At 33.3% G+C, this 20,984-nt stretch overlaps 1 protein-coding gene across 9 annotated transcripts in view; it reads left to right on the forward strand.

Moving 5' to 3' along the window:
• Positions 1 to 20,984, forward strand: part of LOC100517025 — a 431,209-nt gene that overhangs the window by 85,532 nt on the left and 324,693 nt on the right. For all 9 annotated transcript variants that reach the window (XM_021085287.1, XM_021085289.1, XM_021085290.1 and 6 more), the window contains one exon: positions 9,846 to 10,012. In XM_021085287.1, the coding sequence (XP_020940946.1) occupies positions 9,846 to 10,012 (167 nt within the window). The remainder of the gene's footprint in view (positions 1 to 9,845; positions 10,013 to 20,984) is intronic.

Consider the following 20,984-nt stretch of genomic DNA (forward strand, 5'->3'; position numbering starts at 1 on the left):
CCCCAGTACCCTACCATTTGTTTCCTCTGCTTGGATTCTTTCACCCTTTCCTTGCAGGCTATTGCTTACTCATCTTAAGGTCTTACTTTAAATATTTCTTCTTCCGAAAACTTTCCCAACATTGCCTTGCTCCTGTCCAACTTTCCTTCCTTACCTAAGATAGGTAGATCTGTTACATTAATAGCACCCTGTATATAGTAATTGTCACAACTATAATTAATAAAACTTCCTGAGAAGTTGTTTAATACTGATCTGTCCTCTAGACTATAAGATCTGTGAGGACAAGATTCCGTAGTCTTCTCTGTCCTGGGTTTCACCCAGGACTATAATAATATAGGTATTATAAAATAGCATAAAGATTGGGCATGATGCCCTTCTTTGGGAAGCATTGTACTTAGATTTTTTCTGATGTAAATGCAAAATTCAGGACACTGAGAATCCAGTCACAATGCCACCCTCTTCCTTTATGCTCTTGTGTTGCTAATACTTTGCCTGCTCTGCTAAATGTGGAATTCTGCAATGGTCCAGATGGTCTGGGCCCTGTAAAGGCATTGCTCTCTTAGTTAAGAGTGGGCAACTCACAAGGGCTTATAGCCTGCAAGTCTATAGTCAAGCCCCATACAGAGACAACTGTGTGTGTGTGTGTGTGTGTGTGTGTGTGTGTGTGTGTGTGTGTGTGTTCATTCAGATTCCTTTTATTACTTTCTCCAGGAAAGAAATTGTCAGCTGTGGCAGCATCCACTCATAATTTTCTTTTGTTTCATTTTGGACCCTAAGTAACATATTTCTTTATTACTTTTAAAAAGAAATATCAAAAGAAAGCAATATTGAATTCTAAATAGAGGACTTAAAGACGAGGTTCTGGGACATCTCCTACCTTGTTGTAGATACACTTATTTATCTGGGAAGGGACATACAGACTTTGCTTAAAGACAATGGATGGTAGGCACAATCTATTGGGATCTGTTTCCCACGGAAGAAATAATGATTATATGCTGCTGTTAGAGATGTCAAGCCCTCTATAGGGGATTTTCCCCAAACATCTCCCTCTCGGCTCATTGAATATTGCTTAGTATGTGAATTAGTATGTGGGTCCTAATGATCGCTGTTTGTTTATTTATTTATTAATTTGTTTGTTTTTACTTTCTTCTAAGAGTTCACAAACCATCCATTTTATAATCTGTCCTAGAACTTTTCAGGGAATTAAAATCCAACTTATGTGTATGATATCTTCTTTAAAATTAAGTAAGTTTTCCTCATTTCAATCCTTGGATCCTTTTACCATTTACCTTCTCAAATTTTGTGAAATGTAAGAATTGAGGTCTCTTGCTGAAGAAGGATGCCAAATGCTGGTGGTTATTTCTCAGCCCTAAAGTTTCTCTAGATGGGGAATATACAAAAGCAGCCAGTTAAGAGACCTTTTGTGTAGGAAAAATACCACTCAGGAAGTCTTCTTTGGGACCATGCTCCCTATGACTTTGCTTTGGTTCCAGGGTTCCTTAGACATGGCTTTCAGTGTCAGTGACTTTGAGACATTAAACTTGAACACTGGCTGCTCTCGTTGCTTGGACAAAACAAGAAAGTGCTAACTAATTACTAATTTATATATCTACTATTGACCTAGAGAGAAAATTAAGAATTTTGTCAAGGCTTGATTTTTAAAAGTTTTTTTTTTAATTTTTTTAGTGGCAGTTGGAGAATTCCCATTATAATTGGATCACTGTCATCTTTTATTAAATATGTGAGTGCACAATTGTGTGATATGAACATTCACAAAGCAGTCTAATCTGCTCATAGGCTCTTGATATCCTTTTGAAGTCTTAAAAACATAGATTCTCTTTTATATTCATGAGTATATGATCATCACTCCTAGGTTTTGTTGGACTAAACTTGCTTCAGTATTTATTAAAATTTTTTAACCAGATTCCTGTTCTTTCCCTTTCTCCTTGAGTTTGTCCCTTAGGTTCTGGTTTTTATATCTCTTATTTCTCATCTTTGAATTCTAACACCAAAAATCTTCCTCTAACGCTAATGATATTCCATGATCCTAGAAGTTCATTATAAAAGGAGTGTAACAAGTATAATTGCCAATGAAAACAAATAGCCTAATTGTTACCAATTGTTACTACCTGTTATAAATTTTTTTTTTTTTTTTTACATAGCTCTCTATGTAAAAGAACTTGACTTAGTAGAGATTGGTTTGCTTTCTCCTAAGCTTTTTCAGAAGAAAGTTGGAATAATGGACAAGAGCATGTGAGATGCTTATTATAAAAGATTCTACTTTTGTGAAACAAACATGGAGAAATGTCAAAAGGAAATCCTCCATAGTAGCTACTGTAACTGTTAAGAGTTTTCAATTTATCACATTAAAATATAAAATTTTCATTACAAGTAAAATAATATCCCAAGTAAAATATTTAAATATAAGCAATATGTTGACCTAGCATTTGAAGGCAAGGAGACAAAAACAATTTACCTACATGATCTGATTCCTAGGTCTCTCTGATTAGGTTTGTATATGCAAGGTGTTATCATTATTATTATTATTGTTTCTATTTTTGAGACTGAAAAAAAAAGAAAAGAAAAAAGGAAAAGGATCCAGGCACATTTTTTAGATTTGTATTAGTTGTGACTTTATAAATGTAATAGTAGAATTTTGAGACATTTTATAAGTAGCTTGCTTTTGAATGTTACTTACATATGTAAGTGCTTTGTATATTTGGTTTTGTTCCTAAGATTTACTGTTGTTTTTTTTTAAATATCACATCTTTTCCTACTGGGTCAAAAGTTAATTGATGTCTCAGTTAACACCATTTGTATTAAACTTTTCTGAATATTAACAAAAATTAAAAGTAATAATTAAAAAAAGTATCAACTATTACTGAAAGCAATTATATTATGACATTTCTAAAGGTCTTAACTTCCAGTTTGTGTTGGCTTTATTTATTAAGTTCTATGCATTATACTTCCCCAAATGAACTCTAAGATAATACTTCAAATTTTGTACAGAGCTTTAAAGTTTACAAAAGCAGGCCATGTATATTCAGTAATTGTATATTGGTATAGGCCATAACCACATGATAATAGATTAGATATAGTTGATTTTCAACATTTCTTAAAGTAACCTTAAAGTTGTACACATATCACTTCAATTAAGTTATGTGGCATTATTACTAAATATCCTTAGATGCCTGTGAAATTGAGTCCACAAAATACTTCTATTTTCAAAGACATATACACTGTTATTTTTGTTGAAGGGAAAAGCAGGACTCAGACAATAGAATCCCAGCCTACTTCTACTTGTATAAATCAAGTTATTTAAATAAATGAATTGTGTATGCTGACCTGTTCTACCAATGTGCTACTGGGGATGTATGAAAAAAAGATGTGCATGGTGGTGGAAGTAGAAAGAGGCATAAAGCGTATTGGAAAACTACCAAATGTCCCCTGCAAATGGGCCCTATTCAGAATCAGTAAGCGTATGATGAGTGAAGTGGTTTTGAATATCGCCTTTAGATTCCATGCTGTTACAAGGCCAGCCCTGAACATGGCAACTCTTATTTCCACACACAGTACCTCTTCACTCTCAATTTAACCCCAAAATCTGATGAACCCATTACTCCATACTTGATTTCATGGAACAAGGAGTAGATATAGTTACAAATGATCAATCACAAGCCGTGAACCAAAGCAGCAAGGCATTAACAATTCACACCATTTCGGTCCACTTGCTCAAGCAGAAGATGTGCCAGCATATTTAATGCACAGCTACTTCGTTCAGTTTAAGAAAAGACATGACTCAGGCTGCATTTTCAAAACGGAGGAGACTCCCTAAGACTTCATACTTCCTAAGCACCAGTGTCAGCATTCACCAACATATCAGCAATTAAAATAACCAGGTGTTCTGTAAAGATTATAATGTCTGAATTAAATTTTACCCAGGTGGTAAAAACAGTGTGACCTATGAAATTCTCCCCCACCCCACTTCAATACATCCTTGTTCTGTTTGATCATATCATACAAATCAATGTCTCTTACAGCAGTATTATAATACTGTAGACCCCACAGGCAATATGCCGTCAGTTTAATAGGATCACTGAAAAACTAAAGCAGCTGTGAAAGATTGCTCTAAGTATAGCAATCGTGTGCTTGTCATTTTGTTCAGTGGAGGAAAAATCCAAATTTGGGTAGGCATTGGTATTTAAGAAAACGACTGCTAAATCTTTTCTCATAAGTACCTTAGGGACAATAAGATTTGACATATAGCATGTAAACAAAAGTACACAGCAGCTGTTAGCTTAGTTTTGTTTGAATAAAAATATAGTGATATAAATCAAGCAACATAGGAGACAGTATGCTCTCCATCACCCAATCTTCCCAGCAGACCATGCTTTTGAGTGGTGTCTGCTGGTTGCTCTGGGACCAGGAGCTTTCCAACTATTACCTAAAGCTGGATAAGGAGCAGCAAAACACACAAATACCTTGGCACTGGTTCAAGCTCCCTCCAGGCATACTTCCTGGATGGGAAGCACTCACTTCTTAGTATCTTTTAAGAACTCACCTTGTATTATACAAAAAAAAAAAAAAAAAAAAAAACTTTTTAGATCAGCTTCGTTAAAAAATAAATTCCAGTTGAATTAGTGAGAAATTTCCAAATGATGTCCTGCTAACAATAGCTAGGTATTTTTGAGACTGAGATCTGAACTTCCGGCCAAAGAGCATATAGTAATTTCTTTATAGGTGATTATGCTCTAGGCATTGTCTTTTTTCCTAGTCTCATATACCTTGGCTGAAATATGAAAATTATGATATGTAAATTATAATTCTGGATACTTAATTGGTAGGAATTTTAAATTTTAATTGGAAGCAAGTTTTTAAACTTTTATTTCCAGTGCTTTTTGAAAATATATTGATTAAAAAATCCTCTTTTAATAGCTTTCTGCAGTGGATTCAAATGCAGTGTGCCAAGTATCTATTTTAATGTCAGATGTTGCTTTTGGAGAGAGATGTACATTCCCTAGGTGTAGAACTTGACATTTTAGTGTATATCTCTTTGGTAAGTTCCATTAGCTTTGTGGCTTCTCTTTAGGGGAATTTTTGGGTCCTTGGCCAAAATCCTTGTACTGCGCCCATCATGAATCCAAATAAGTTCAAGCAATGAGTGATGAAGTGGTTTTAATATAAGGTCCTCTTGAAGGCGGAACAGCTTATTTTCTTGTGAATAGCTTTTGAACTCATTGTGTTCAAAGTTCTTAGAAGGAATTACCTTTATTATTTAAAACAGCTATTTTGACCTTAATCTAATATTATTGCCCTCTTATTTTGGTTTTATTGTGTCCATTTTCCCATCGTAGCATGATTTAGGATAAAGCACATAAGGATTTTCCAGGACTTTTAAAAAATACCCAGCTCTGGTCTTCTCTTGACTAAAGGTTCATTGCCAAGTCATATTGTTTTCTCTTTATATTTATTTTCCTCTTTAGTGTTCAAGATAATTTTATAAGGAAGATTTAAATAAAATCATTGTACATACCCTAAATTTGCTTCAAAATTCTTTTTTTTTTAATCTTTTTAGGGCTACACCCATGGCATATGGAGTTTCCCAGGCTAGCGTTCGAATCGAAACTATAGCTGCCGGCCTATGCCACAGCCACAGCAATGCCAGATCCAAGCCACACCTGTGACCTACACCACAGCTCATGGCAACACCAAATCCTTTAACCCACTGAGTGAGGCCAGGAATCGAACCTGTGTCCTCATGGATCCTAGTTAGATTTGTTTCCACTGAGCCACGGAAGGAATTCCCTGCTTCAAAATTCTTGTACCTTCATATTTGTTTATCAGACTTTGATCAAATTTTAATTTGGTCACTGCAAATTATGGATTCTAAGTGATTGTATATAGTTGCATTCATGGTCCTAACACTTACCCAAAAGACTGCCCACAGTGTATCCAAAAGTACTATTTATTTATCCATTTGACATTCACTGGGCTTTTATCAAACTAAAAAGTTCCATGCCCACAAACCTCAAAGGTTTTGTGGTTTCCTGAAGGATGGAGATGGGAGTGGAGAAGATAATAACTAATACAAATCAATAAAGGAAAAATGCAAATATAAACAATGTTCTGGGAAACATAGAGGATGGAACAATTAATTCTGACTAAACAACTTGGGATATTTTGTCAGGGTAAGTGACAAGAATATATTAACAGATGGGAAAAAGGGAAAAGAAATGCAAGGGAAATAAAATGGCATCAGTGGGAAAAGTATCAGCTGGTATTTATGAAATTAACATAGCTACTACTTTTAATTATATGATCTATTTACCCATAATGTCCAGTACTGGCTCTGTTTAGGTCTGTTTACCCAGCGTCTTTATTATTAACTCCAAATTCATTGAAACTATAGGATTAATTTCAATTTGCCCTATAGTCACGACTTGAGAAAAAATAAAATGGATATAAAGCTATCATCCATATAACTTCACCTTTCCAGCAATGGAAATGATCCCAATGGAATGCTCATACTTGACTGATCTATGCATATTGATAAATGTAAGGAATGATTAATTTCCAAATCATATATCTAATGAAAATATTGAGGACTTGTGCAATGGAATATTAAAATTACGGGAAAGCAAATTTTTGTTGCCATCATGTAAACAGGAGCAAGTAGGTAGAACACCTGTAATAAAGTCCTCAGACAGAAGAAGAAATGCCCTGAGTAGCTATGCACACAAATATCAAAGAAATATAGGATAATAGGAGCCAGCTAACCTTCTTGAATGAGGCCATATTTCTGAGTAGCAGTGTGAAAGAGAAGCTCATGGTTTATATACAAAATAATATCCAGAGTCAGAGTTCATTCCCTGGGAAAGACATATTTTTTTCATTGAGTATCTACAATGGGCTTTGCTGGCTCATAGCAACATGTAGGATTATGTTCTTTTCAAAGTTGAAAAGTGTCTTTTGTCCTTTCTAAATCATTGCCCTTATTTCTTGAACATCTATATGCAGTAGTCTTCTCTAATAGAGTGAAGTTTTGCTTCAGAAACAGAGAAAGGAGAACTCTCTATAAAAGAGATAAAACCATTGGTTAAGAACATTTAAGAGTCCTTGGTATAGAATATTATGAATATCCACTGAAATGCTTAAAAGACATTCTCACTCACATTAAAATCTGTGGATGGGGTTGAAAAGTCAATTGACTTCTCTTCTCCTAAAAAATCAGTTATTTTACTATATTTTGAAACTATCATCTTAGGCCAAGACATCTTTTTTAGAAGAGTTCTTCAATTTGTACTGATTAATAAGTTTTATTTTTCCAATATGTTCAGCTTATTTATACTTCCTTTCCAAGTGCTTATGCGTATCATTTTCTTATGTTTTCCGTACCTTCTTAGTTAGTGGAAACATTATTTGTTCTTCGAGTGTGCTTTGTCTTCCTTTTCAAGAAGATCATCAAAGTTACTAGTTTGCAGCTTCCAAAAAGAAAGAGCCTTCTAATCCCTAGTTCAGAGGCTAACCTTTATTAGGGCTCTTGTGGTTATAATGAGGACCCTGCTTCCAGCAGGGAGATTCTGGAATACTGAACAGATTATTCAACAAGTTCAGAGCAGATTCTGAAGTCCCTTATAAAACCTGCCTGTGAATACTGCTTTCTTTGCTTTGCTGTTTCTGGTTTCCATAGTATTCCTAATTACATAAATCATGTGGAGCATGGGAGCTATTTTCCATCTTATATCAATGCTGATACTGCTTGCATTTTGATATAGTTTATATTTTTTTACTAAGCTATATATTTTTTTTTCTTAAATTCTTATGGAGGATACACAACCCTGAAAAAAAAGTAGTTTGTGTTAAAAAAAAAATCTGTGAAATTCTGCTTTGGAATCCTTTGGGCTGACATAAAGAATTTGAAAGTTACGTTGTAACAAGTATAGAAGAATGAAGCTAAAAGACTAGAGACTGATAAAATGTTCTCAGTTTTAATTCAAGTTTAAATCTTGCAGGTAAACCTTTCTCAAGTTTATTACTTACTTCTCAATGTCCTTAATTTTTTTTTCAGTTTAACAGTTACTTATGTAATGACTTTCCATGTATAGAAACTGCATTTGGTTCAATGAGTGTACCAATTAAAAGTTCACAAATTAAAATTCAACACAGTAATATATGATTATTGAAACTAACTAAAAGTGCTGATGATTCTTAAACTGTGTTTCTTTAGGAAAAATTATATGCAAGATTGATTTATGTTACACAGTTTTTAAGAATGGAAGCCTTATAATTCTAAAAAAAAACCTTACTGCTCTTTTTATTTCTTTAGTAATATATATGATATAATATTTTTTAAAAAGTTTGAGATGTTTATTACGATAAAACTTATAGAGAATAGCAATTGCTCCAGGAATGTAACAATATGCTCAGTATGTGAATTTTAGGAATTAATTTCTCAGGCTGGTGAGTGAATTTCATGCACACATCTAAATATGTCTAAATGATCATTGGGTCGTGATTTCCTTTTAACTTATAGTAGTCTTAGAAAATCCTCAGCTCATTTTCTAACATTTTCCTTAGTGATGAATATATCAGAAAGAATTTAAATTGTGCTTTGATAGAGAGTTGCAGAACTTGGTGCCATAAAATGCGTAACTTTTTTACTAAGAGCAAAATTCAGCAGAATACCAGTAGCAAAGGCCATTTGCATAACTCAGCTGCTCAGCAGCTCAGCTGAACCTAATTGTAATTCAATTTCCACATTGCTACACTAGGCCTCTCTGCATAAAATATGCAACATATAACATAACCCATGGCACAGACCTATTTTCTTTGCTGGTGATCTATTTAATTTCTTTTCTAGTAGAAGTTTGTATTAGAATAAGTAGCCAAGCCATATAGTTATTTTGTGTGTTTATGTTGTGTCGCATGTATACACTTAAGTAAAGACCAAGTTTAAAAAAAAAAATGGTATCTTCTCTTTTTTTCTGGGTTCCCAAATGTGCCTAATTTTTTTTTTTAATTTCTTTGTTTCCAGCATTTCAGAGGGAAATTTTATCTTGAAAAATGTTAGCTAGCTGCTGTGTCATTTGACTGTTTTACACCAGAAAGACTTTATAAGCAAATCGTGTGAAAAAGTGTATAAATATGTCTGTCAAGTCCATATGGATGTTGCAATACAGGCCCACAAGTAAATATCTGTTTACAAAATGTGTACTGGAAAAGCATTACTAAATCTTTGACTAGCTTACATCCTAGAAGCTTAAAAACAAAAGGTGTAGTAAAATGCCTGCTTAAGATTCTCCCCATTATTTTTAAACAGACTTGCCACCCTGTTTTATGAGTTATTTAAGCAGTGGCAGTGAAAAGACTTGAATAGGATGGCTTATAAAGGTGTGGATTATATTTTATGAATAATTCCCAGATGTGATGTTTTAGGTATATAGACTCCTCAACGGGAAGCTATATACAGAAAGAACATGGATCTTACAATTTTATCAGGACAATGCAAGTAGATTTCAGCAAGGTTGGTTCCAACTCATCTGTGATAAATGAGAAGATAAGGCAATCAGTGCACACCATGACACTCTGTGCAGCTAGTTAGGCACACTTCAGAACTATTCAGGTGTGCTCGCAAAGCTCATGAGTCTTGCTTGGGGGGGGTGTCTCAATATAAATACATCCTTCATGGTGGCCACTAGTAATGCAGGAATTGCCTCTGTAAGACTTAACCCAGGTCAGATATAAATAATAGATGTTAAGAGTTAGCTCTGGTATTGGGTCTGTGTTCCAGGCAGTGTATTTCAGTTGGGTCAAAAGAATTTATTTTCCCTTATTTTCTCGTATAGTTCCTCTGCTTGAAAAATGCCTGCAAAATTCCATCACACCTTTGCGGGGACCAGTTTGGGTCTCTAAGGGAGAAGGTTTCAGCCCCTCAGGAGCTAAGATGTACATCCAAGGAGTTCTTTTGGCCTTGTACCAACGATTAAAGTCTGCAAAAAAATTTTATAAACAGGTGAGTCATCCCTCTTTAAAACTGCTTTATTGTATGTTTTAAAATGTACTTGGTTGTATAGAGGCAAGGGATTGGCATCATGTCATAAAAGAACTGTGACATGTATTTTGTGAGCCCAGTGCCTGTTAGGGAGCCAAAATGCTTCTTCTATAATCTCAAAGCCAACAATAATGGGGCTAATTGTATCTATCTTTTGGTACAGGATGTCATATGTCTCATCTTTTCTTGCTGCGTACTGTGCAAAGCGAAGGCAACTCCTTATGTGGAAATTCTATAGACAGTCAATTTAAATGAGAAAATGAATAGGTCCTAAAGCATTTGAAGCTTTAAATGTTCACCCATCTATTTTTTTTTTTTCAATATGCAGTCAGACTTGCTATTGTAGAAAATGGGCTAAAATATAACCAGTCATATTCTGGGAAATTGTGAATTAACTTCATGTCAAGAGTAACTTTACTTCATTTATGCCTATTTAATTTGTATGTTTCAGAACCTGAAAGTATAGAAATAGAATTAATGCCTTTGAATTAGTTTAAACTAGATTTTGTCCTTTAATTTCTAAATAGCCATTCCATAATTGTGAGACAGGAAGAGAGAGAGAGGGGGAGAGAGAGAGAGAGGAATTGTGTGTCCGCGAGTGTATGATAGGGTAGAAAGGGATGTGTGAGTGAAGACTGGTATTTTTATAATTACTTATAAGGACTTTTATCTTCAAGTGGAATTCACATTGTAGAGCAGAATGATTGATGCCCTTTATAAAATAAAAATGGAGTTGCCACAATTTTAGAATCCTCTTTGCACTTGGTCTTAAGAAGTTAAGCATACAATTTACCATATTAAATAAGGGCTAGGTTTTACATTCTAACTGGGAGTTTCCAGTTTAAAACTGGGCTCATTATCTCAGACCACAGGCTGCTGAAAAATGTATATTTTGAAAGCATCATGCTATTATTCTCCATATGCAGGGGGAGGGGAAGTGTGAATGGGGTTCAGTCTCAGTGTTCACACAGCACCTCCTGCTGTCCGGTTAGGAAAAGAACAACTTGTATTGACTAGAAATTCTTGAGCTAAGGTATCCAGAAGTAGCAAGAAACATCTTCCCCCGTGAGAAACTTTCATTCTCAAAATGTGATTGTTTTGCCAGTTAATTAATGTCAGTGTATCTAGAAGTGAAATTAATAATTATCATAGATGAGGCTATTTATAATTATAAATATAAAAAAATTAAAAGCCAAACTTAACTTTAGTATTCTTTATTAAGCTAATATCATATATAAAAACTGGATTAAAACATATTTTTTGTATTTATATTACTTTAACAGAAACTTTTTAAGATACAATGGATTATGACCAATTTAATTACAATCAATTATTTGGTATTAAACAGTTTGATGCTACTAATTTGACAGTTTAAAATTATTTAATGTTAAGAAAACATGAAATGGTTCGCCAATGCAAGAAAAGCACTGTTTAAATCAAATCTAAAAAAAAAAATGAACATTTTCTAAGTTTTATTAAAAGTGAGGGTGTTAGAGATAAGAACTAGCTCAGAAAGTAATTGTGGCATATTTGTTTTTTCTTGCATTTTTCTAAACATTTAAAAAATTTTAATTGTTGTACTGGATTGAAAAGAATTCTGTGTCATATGAAAAAAATGCTTTAAGAATTACTTATTGCTTTGATTTTAAAAATTTTTTATGACTCAAAATTGATGAAAAATATATTTTTATTAAAATAACTATTAAATGTAAATGTGAACAAAAATGAACATTTTTAGTGTCTCTAAATATCTGAGCATCTGAAATTGCCTATATCATCTTTATGACTTTCAGCATTATGTTAAATTTGGAATATTTTAAAAATCTGTGCTCTTTCCCATTCCTAACTAAACCTTTTTATTTTGCTCAGTTGCGATAACTTAAAGTTTTGCACTTAACAATTTAAATGTGATACTTGGTTAAGTTTAATTTTAAAATATAAAATTGAAGATAAAGAGATAGAAAATTGCCTGTTAGACACTTCCATGCAAATTTCTATTTCTTTTAGGTATGCCTAATTATATGTATTCTTGAGTCTCTTTCATATTGTTTTTTTTATGACTTACTTTAAAATTATCTGCGATGTTTATAAAAGTCACTTTGTGGTACCATTATTGGGTCATCAGTGGTTAAGCATTAAGCCTGGCAATAGCTTTATTTCTGAGTAGGATTTCTTAGCAAATATCCCTTTTAGCATTAATGAACTTTATTTGAACTGCATTTACTTCATTTGACCTTAGGGATAGACTTTTCTATTTAGTTTTACTTAAGATTGTGTTTGGTAAAATGGAGATAGATGATAGATGATTTTCTTAACAAACCTAGGCTTATAAATTATAGAATTATATGACCTCTTGATATCATTTCCATTTATCCCACTTCTGAGATCATTTATCAAAACAACAGCATTGTTTTGCTGGGATTTTGTCAAAAGATTATACACTTCAAATTGATGTTTTGAATTCCCTAACGAAATTTCTTTTAAATTAAGTAAGTAGAACTTTAAAAAAAAAGTCAGAACTGCTGGTTTTATGTTTACAAACTTACTTTTCAAATTTAACTTTAACTTGGCTATTACATGCATACAGCTGAATTAAGCCTACTGCATTAGTGTAGTCTTAAAAATATACTGATTCATGTGTATAAAATGAGATATTATATTTAGGACAGCGTAAAGTCACTTAGTCTTACATTTGTTACATTTATTTCCTTAAAAGTGGAAACATTTTAGAAATTGCTCAGAGCTAAGCAGAATCTATTTAATTGGTTATCTTTGAAGTAGCATAAATGCTTTCCTATGAAACGCAGTTAACACTTTCAGCGACAGAGCCGTTCCATCTCATTAGCATTCTTGTTATGTAGTGGTGCTGTTGGTGGGGGTGTTGAAGTAGGAATGCCATTGTGTGGAGTTCCAGTGTTTGGGGACAAACACTGCTGTGGAAGGAACGTGTGAAAAGGCCACAGTCCTGTCAGTGAATGAGGAAGGCTGTGCTTTCTGTGTGCTTCAAGCAGGGAAGCTGTCATTCATAGGCCTAACACAGCTAAACAGAGGCCAAAACACAAGCCTGCACTACCTTTTAAAATGATATTAGTGATTTTTAAACATGATCTTCTTTATTTATGATCCTCCATAGAGCTTTTAGATGCTGTCAGTAAACAAAATATATGTCAGTCTGTTCAGCAACACTGTAGAGGTCCATAAAAGTCCATGGAACTGTGCCAGAAAACTATATAAATAATGATTTGCAGCGACTGATCTTAAGTACAAATGTGATTTTTGAGAAACATGTATTTCTGGAAATGTCTTCCCAATTTTGATACTCCTTTGAATTTTTTTTCTCTCCCAAGCCACAAAATTCCTGGAGACTTTTACCTAATGAATGCATAGCACTCTTCTTTTAAGATACAGTTTTTAAAAGAGCTCATAAACATACAGTTTTAATCATTTAAAGTGGTTCACAGTATAGTTTAATAGTTGTTATAAATTGCATAGAAATTTCTGAAATTCAGAGAGACACAAAGGAAATGAGTATCTATAGTATCTTAACAACCGTCATCTTAATTATTAAGAATATCATAGTCCCTGTGGTAGTTAAGATGAAAAAGTTTGAAGGAATGTTTAGTACTACTCCTAATTTTCAGCACTTTGGAAAGAAGTAACCAACTTTGAAATTAAATTTTAGCATGTTTGCTTAAAAAAATAAACAGAAAAATATCCTTAAATGTTTCTTAAAATCTTGGGATATTTTCTAAACTTTGACACTATGTTGAAAAAAAGGACAATTTCTAATTATGTCTGAAACTGCAGGGAAATGTTTTATTTCTATAATTTTAATTTGGAAATATGTACTTGGGCTGTTTGTAATAGATCATTACTTAATGAAATTCGTTGAAAACCAAGTTTCTGCCTGAGTGATGTAAGTTTTTTTGTGTATATGTTCCTTTTTGTTTATTAATTTAAGCGAGGTACTTTTTCAAATGTTATTATATTCTATTCCTAATGTTCCATATTTGATGTGTTAGGTATAAAAATCTCAAACACTAAGTTTCTATTTCAAAAATTAAGTCTCACTTTTTAAACTGGACTGTACTGTAACTTTATTTTATGGGCATATAATTAGATGAGAAAATGACCATTCAACATAAGCATATCATCAGTTTTGCAGTTTAAAACCAAAGTGTATTTTATTATTACATTAAACTAACCTCTATCAAAGCACTTCTATTTTGTTAAAAAATTCCCAAGTTAATGTTGGTTCACTTTAACCCACACTTTTCAAGAAGTTTGATACTTAGATATCAAACCAATAATAATTTTATTCAGAATAGATTCAGTTCAAAATATGTTTGATTTACATTTAGTGCTGACAGAATTTGTTTATTGAAAAAAAGTATTTTTAAAGAAATTTAATGCTTTAATTTCCCATAAAAGAAGTGCTGAGAGTTTGTCTTTTCAGATCTGTATCATTGGTCAATCAAAATTGTTTATTGGTCCTAACATTATTGACAGAAAAACTGTTTCTATTTCTTTTTCTATATATACTTTTTAAACTATGCCAGCTATTTTTTAAGCTTTATCGATATACAATTGACATATAATATTGTATAAATTTAAGGTGTTCAATGTGATGATTTTATACACTTACATATTGTGAAATGATCACCGCAGTAGGATTAGATAATACCTCTGTCACCTCACATAATTAACATTTTTTTTTTTTGTGGTGAAAACATTCAAGATTAATTTCTTAGCCATTTTCCAAATGTAATACAATATTGGTAACTGTAGTCACTTGCTAAACATTAGTTCTCCATTTATCTATTAAAAATTGGGCTCTTTTCTTGATTTAGCCTTCCTGAGGCAATACCCAAAATACTTCAGTTTGAACTTCTTGATGTCCTTGGGACAAAATCTGTAATATATAATAATAACTTATTATTTAAAAACTTAAAACAATGTTATAGATGTTTCAAAAAGAAAACTATTTCTGTGGGTTCTGATAGGTAATTTTTTAGAATATTACATTGTTTGTAGATTTGAGTGATTGGTGAATTTTTTCTCCCCTGAAACCAAGCTGCATCCTAGTCACTTGAAGTATTTTAAGAACCTTAAACTTGTGTCTTTTTCTAAGTGTCATGCTTTGAGCAGGCCTAACATCAGTTAAATGAAGTGAAAATTGCATTCTTGTCTTGATAGAGATGAAAATGGATTTCTGGTCATGAAATAGATGTAGTTGTCACTTTTTAAAAAAGGTGTCAGCAGTTTGCTTCAGCGAGTAAGGTGCCAATTCAGTATGGCAGTAAACTTGTGATCTGAGCAATCAATAAAATGCTTCAATAACTTCTGCTTCATTACACTTATAATAAGAGGCTATAGATCCATGGCACATAAAATGTTGATAAAGAGAATATGTGGGGACCGACTGTGACAATTTTCTTGAAAGTACAGTAAGTGCAATATTGCCATCTAGAGTTTGTGCATAGGTAATTATTGCAGAGAGGGGGAAAAAACCGACAATAGGATAAAACAAGAAATGACACTGAAATACTGTTTATTTTCCATTCTTTTTCCATGACACATTTATCTTCATGGAACATTTCATTTGATTCTCCAGAAAGCTGTTTAGGTCAGGAAAACATTTTCAAATGTGTACTTTTCTCTGATTTTCTTAAAATTATACTGATAAATGTCAAATATGTATCTGTGGCTCAAACTTTTTTTTTTTAACCATGAAAACTATTAAAACAACTCACGTTGGGAAAATATTAGACCTAATGATTGATCATCCTTTTTGTCTTTTTACAAAGTAATTCAGTTATATTAAAAAAAGCTCTAATGACATCTCAGTTGGATACCTTTCAATTCAAAATATTTTTATTGATATCAAACACTTCCTCAAAAATTAAAAGCCAGCTTACTTTAAAAATAATATTTAAAAATAATTCTCTAGGAAAATAGATTTTCCTGCTTATGTGATTTTGAACATTTTAATGAGCTGTAAGTTCAGTTTGGGGATTGTCTAGAAATGCGTCTTCATCTCTAAATAAACACTTTAAAAACAATTATTTATCACTTTATTTTTCTTGATTAATTAAAAATTATTTAATTTTATAATACTTTTTGAATGAGCTAATATGGAAAATGCATATTGAACCTAAGCATTACTGAAGTTTTTCTCCCTCTAGTTTGTGACTGAAAATGCCTGTTGCATAACAGAAAAAAAAATTTTAATTTACATTTAAGTGTTTTATGATACGTAATACAAAAGTCAACATAATATAGGTATAGATGACTTAATAAGGAAAGTTAATCTGAAAGGTTATTTTTTATTCTCTCATTTATTTATTCTTTAATCTATATAGATAGCTTTTATAAGTTGATAGACCTTGGCCTACAAACTTCCATGAGAAAAAGAATTTGACATTTATATATTAGTAATGTATTTTTTTCTAATGTTATACTATTTAGGTATTTTCTGTTCTCATTCATCTATGTGTGAATGACTTCTATAATTGTAAGAAATGGAAATGATTGTAGTATTTTATTTTCCTTTTCTTTTTTTCCTTTCTTTTCTTTTTTTTTTGTCTTTTCTAGGGCTGCACCAACAGCATATGGAGGTTCCCAGGCTAGGGGTCCAATCAGAGCAACTCCGGATCTGAGCCATGTCTATCACCTACACCACAGCTCACGGCAATGCCAGATCCTTAACCCACTGAGTGAGGCCAAGGATCGAACCTGCAATCTCATGGTTCCTAGTCAGATTCGATAACCATTGAGCCACGACAGCAACTCCTATTTTCCTTTCCTGATCAAAATTTTATCCTTAGACATCCTAATATTTTACCTCTACTTACATTTAAGACAGTTCTTTAGATAAAGAGCTCTTATTTTGAGATTTTAATTATACTGAGTAGGAACTTTTGCATTTTAAAACCTCCAAATAAGTATAGTATTGTTCTGGTAAAGTAAGTGAAAAGTAGACCTGACAAATTTTCTTTAAATTACTCAACCACCTACAGGTATTCTTGCCTATGACTCTTTTGAAATGAGAATAAATTTTATAGAGTTACAGCAGCAAAGTGAAAGAGTGTGTTTGATAGATTCCCTGAACAGTTTCAACACCCACAGGTATTATTTGTAAGAAAACAATCATGCCGAGTCTTCAGCTGGTTAGAGAGGGCACAGCATTCTATCTTCACCTGACATCCTATCTCTTCCGTCAACATCCTGGGCCCCCTGCCTGCCGCCTCCTCCTCCCCAAACAATAATGCTCTCTGAGAGGTTTGTGTGAATGGACAAGAATATGAATTTTTTTCCTTTGAAGAACTAAAACAGTATTGAAGACATATTCTTAGGAGGAGGAAAGCCAACTGTCTTGAGGATTGACTAGTATTTTTGGTTTTCTTTCCAAAGTGATAAATGTTGTCAGTGATTGATAAAGTCTTTGATTATTAAGTCTGACTACTGATTGATGAAAGGGAGACTCGTTTTGGAAATAGTTGCTTTGCTTTATTTTATGAAGAGACATGTAGTGGTTTCCTCTCACCTGTTGTTGATAATGGCATAGCTTGAATAAACATCAATCATAACACTATATTGCTGATTTTCAGATAATATAATTCATTATTTGATGTAGTTTATATATGTAACAAAAGATGAAAATGAGTCTAAAATAAATGTATTATTCTTTTCAGTCAGATTTTTTCAAGTTAACTATGTCAGAAATCAATTTTACGAAATTTCCTAGAAAATAATTAGCCTCCTATGACATTTAAAAAAGATCTCAAGTTCCTAAACAAAGCTAATCATGTATGGAAAAAAGAATATGGTAAGAGTCCATGTATCAACACTGAATATATGTCGCTAGGAAGTTAAACGTTGAAAGTATCAGAGAACAGAGTGATTGCATAAATAAAGGTTCTGTAAGGATCCTAGTCTCCAACCTTGGCAGGTGACAAGTGGGTTATATCTTCCAGAGCTGTACTGTCCAATACACTATACCTATGTGGTTTTAAATTTTAAATTAATTTTAATAAAATGAAATACAAATTAAATAAAAATTTAAAAGTTCCTCAGTCTCGCATTCCACATTTGAAATACTCAATAGCCACAGCTTCACTGAAAATTCTGTGGGACAGTGTGGTTCTAGAAGGAAGACATTCAGTCTAGATATCCTAATTATACTTCCTGCATTGGATTACATATTCAATGACTAACAAAATAAGAAGGATCTTTTAATGTGATCTGGTTTTAATTCAGTATTGGGTTGATAAGATAGTCTAGTCTTCACAAAACAAAATCAGTTGTGAAACACATACACACACACGCGCGCACACACACACACACACAAACCCAAGTAGGTCACGATCTATTCATCATCTAACCACCAGATGGACACCTTTAGGGCCATCGGAGTCTCTCATGATCCCTACTGATAAACTATACAGTGTGGTATCCTTAAGGGCTATGATTCTGGCAGTCACTGAATTAACTTTACCTTGTTTGATGAGAAAAGATTACCCTCCTCCCCTGCAAAAAAGAGAGCCAGAGAAGACAAGTGATAAAATGTTGACTGCTCCTTATGTATTCAGTCTGAGTGTTAACCAGGGTTGAGGATTAGTAGAACTACCCCAGACCTTGCCTGTAGGAAGCTTATATTCTTGTTTTGGAGATAAAATATACCCACATGAAACTATTAGAAAATATGCTTATAAGTATATAGTTAAGTGTTAAAAATATATGGTACAGATACTTTGTTTATGGGAACTTAAATAAAAGAGAGATAAAAATACCAAAGAAGCATTTTAAGGTCGAAATGAACTTTGGAGGCCATTTAGTACAGTCCTCTCATTTTATAGATAATAATAAGCATGACAAAAATAATAATACTTACCTCACTGTGTTGTCAGAATTAAATAGTTCGTGTATATAAAACTCTTAACACAGTGCCTAGGGTACAGTAAATGGACAGTAGTGCTAGCCATCATTATTATCTTTATTATTAAGTTTTTCTGCTTTATTGACAAAATAGGAAGATACTAAAAGTGAACACTGTAGTCATTTGATATATGTATGCATTGTGAAAAAATTCTTACCATCTCTGAATATATATATCACTGTGTGTACCATTTAGTGAACACACATATCACTGTGTGTGTGTGTGTGTGTGTGTGTGTGTGTGTGTGTGTGTGTGTATTTCATTGAGGACATTTAACTTCTATTCTCTTAGCAAATTTCAGTTATACAATACAGAGTTCTCAACTATAGTCACCATGTTTTACATTAGATACTCAGACCTTATTCATCTTATAGCTGAAAGTTTGTATCCTCTTACCAACCTCTCACTATTTTCCCTACTCCCAATCCCTAACTCCATGTATAATTGATACCTTTATTATTATTATTATTATTATTATTATTATTATTATTATTATTGGCTGTCACAGCAGCATGCAGAAATTCCTGGGCCAGGGATCAAACCCAAGCCACAGCAGTGGCAAATGCTGATTTCTTAACTGTTAGGCCACTAGGGAACTCCGTGATACCTGATACCTTTATTATTAATGTTATAGATAAGGCAATGAGATAGAGTTGTAATGAGACTAGAAACTAGAGCCTAATCTTTGCTCTTGGAGTGGGTAAAGCATGGTTCATTAACTGAAATATGGGGAGGGTTTGAAAAAGAGACTCATATAGGCAATGACATGAAATTGGGAGTAAGATATTATTTTCAAACAGGTTATACTTGATACAAAAAAGGTTCCTGGTGACCTTTGAAAGATAATGAAACTTTAGAGTGCATAGGGTTAAAGAAAGAATTGATGTTGAGGAAATAAGGGCAGTCAGTGGGTATAGATAGATAGGACCTCTGAGAGCTTGATAGTGGCCCGTATTTTTCTTGAGATTCCCAGTATATTAAATAATTAAATGTCAAAACAAGGAGTTCCCATCATAGCTCAGCAGAAATGAATCTGACCAGCATCTATGAGGATGCAGTTTGTATCCCTGGCCTTGCTCAGTGGGTTGGGGATCTGGCATTGCCGTGAGCTGTGGTGTAGGCTGCAGACTTGGACTGGATCTGATGTTGTGGCTGCGGTGTAGGCTGGTGGCTAAACTTGGATTTGACCCCTAGCTTCGGAACCTCCATATGCTGCAAGTGCAGCCCTAAAAGAAAAAAAAAAAAAAGAAAGAAAAGAAATGTCAAAACAAGATTTTAAAACTATTGGAGTTCCCACTGTAGTGCAGTGGGTTACTGATCCAGCTTGTCTCTGTGGCATTGCCAGTTCGATTCCCTGGTGCAGTGGGTTAAGGTTTGGATATTCCCACAGCTATGGCGTAAGTGACAGATGTGGTTCGAATTAGATCTCTGGCCCAGGAACTTCCATATGCCACGAGTGAGGCCAAAAAGGTGGGGGGGACTATTGAATTTGTTTTATGATTACTCTTATAATTAACTCTATCAACAACTTGTCCCTAATGTGACATAATTATTCTATTTTTATGATGTTTCAAAAATATTTGAAAAGTTGAATAATCAAAAAATCAATTCATAATCCTTATTGGTAGCTTGGTCTGGTGATGGGACAAAAGTTTTATAACAACTGTCTTTGGTTGATTCTGCCCCTGTATCTCTTCGATGGTTTGTATAACTTTGGGAGTAGGGAAAAAGGCTGAATTTGTGGCCTATTTGAACTGAGGCCAAAAGCCTTCCTCAACCTCAGGATTGACGCATCTGAGTTCTTGGAGTGTTTGAGGATTGTAGATGGGGAATGAAAGTCATTTTGGAAACAATATGGTAGAGTTTATTTTAGGAAGGATATGTATGTTTCAAGAAAGCAAATTCACACACACATACAGTACACAAGATATGTAAAGAAGTATTTAAAATTTTTTGTCTAAATCTGGTTTGACCTTGCAGACAAGGTTCGGTTCA

This window comes from Sus scrofa, chromosome 2 (assembly GCF_000003025.6).
Source record: "Sus scrofa isolate TJ Tabasco breed Duroc chromosome 2, Sscrofa11.1, whole genome shotgun sequence".
Taxonomy (NCBI): Eukaryota; Metazoa; Chordata; class Mammalia; order Artiodactyla; family Suidae; genus Sus; species Sus scrofa.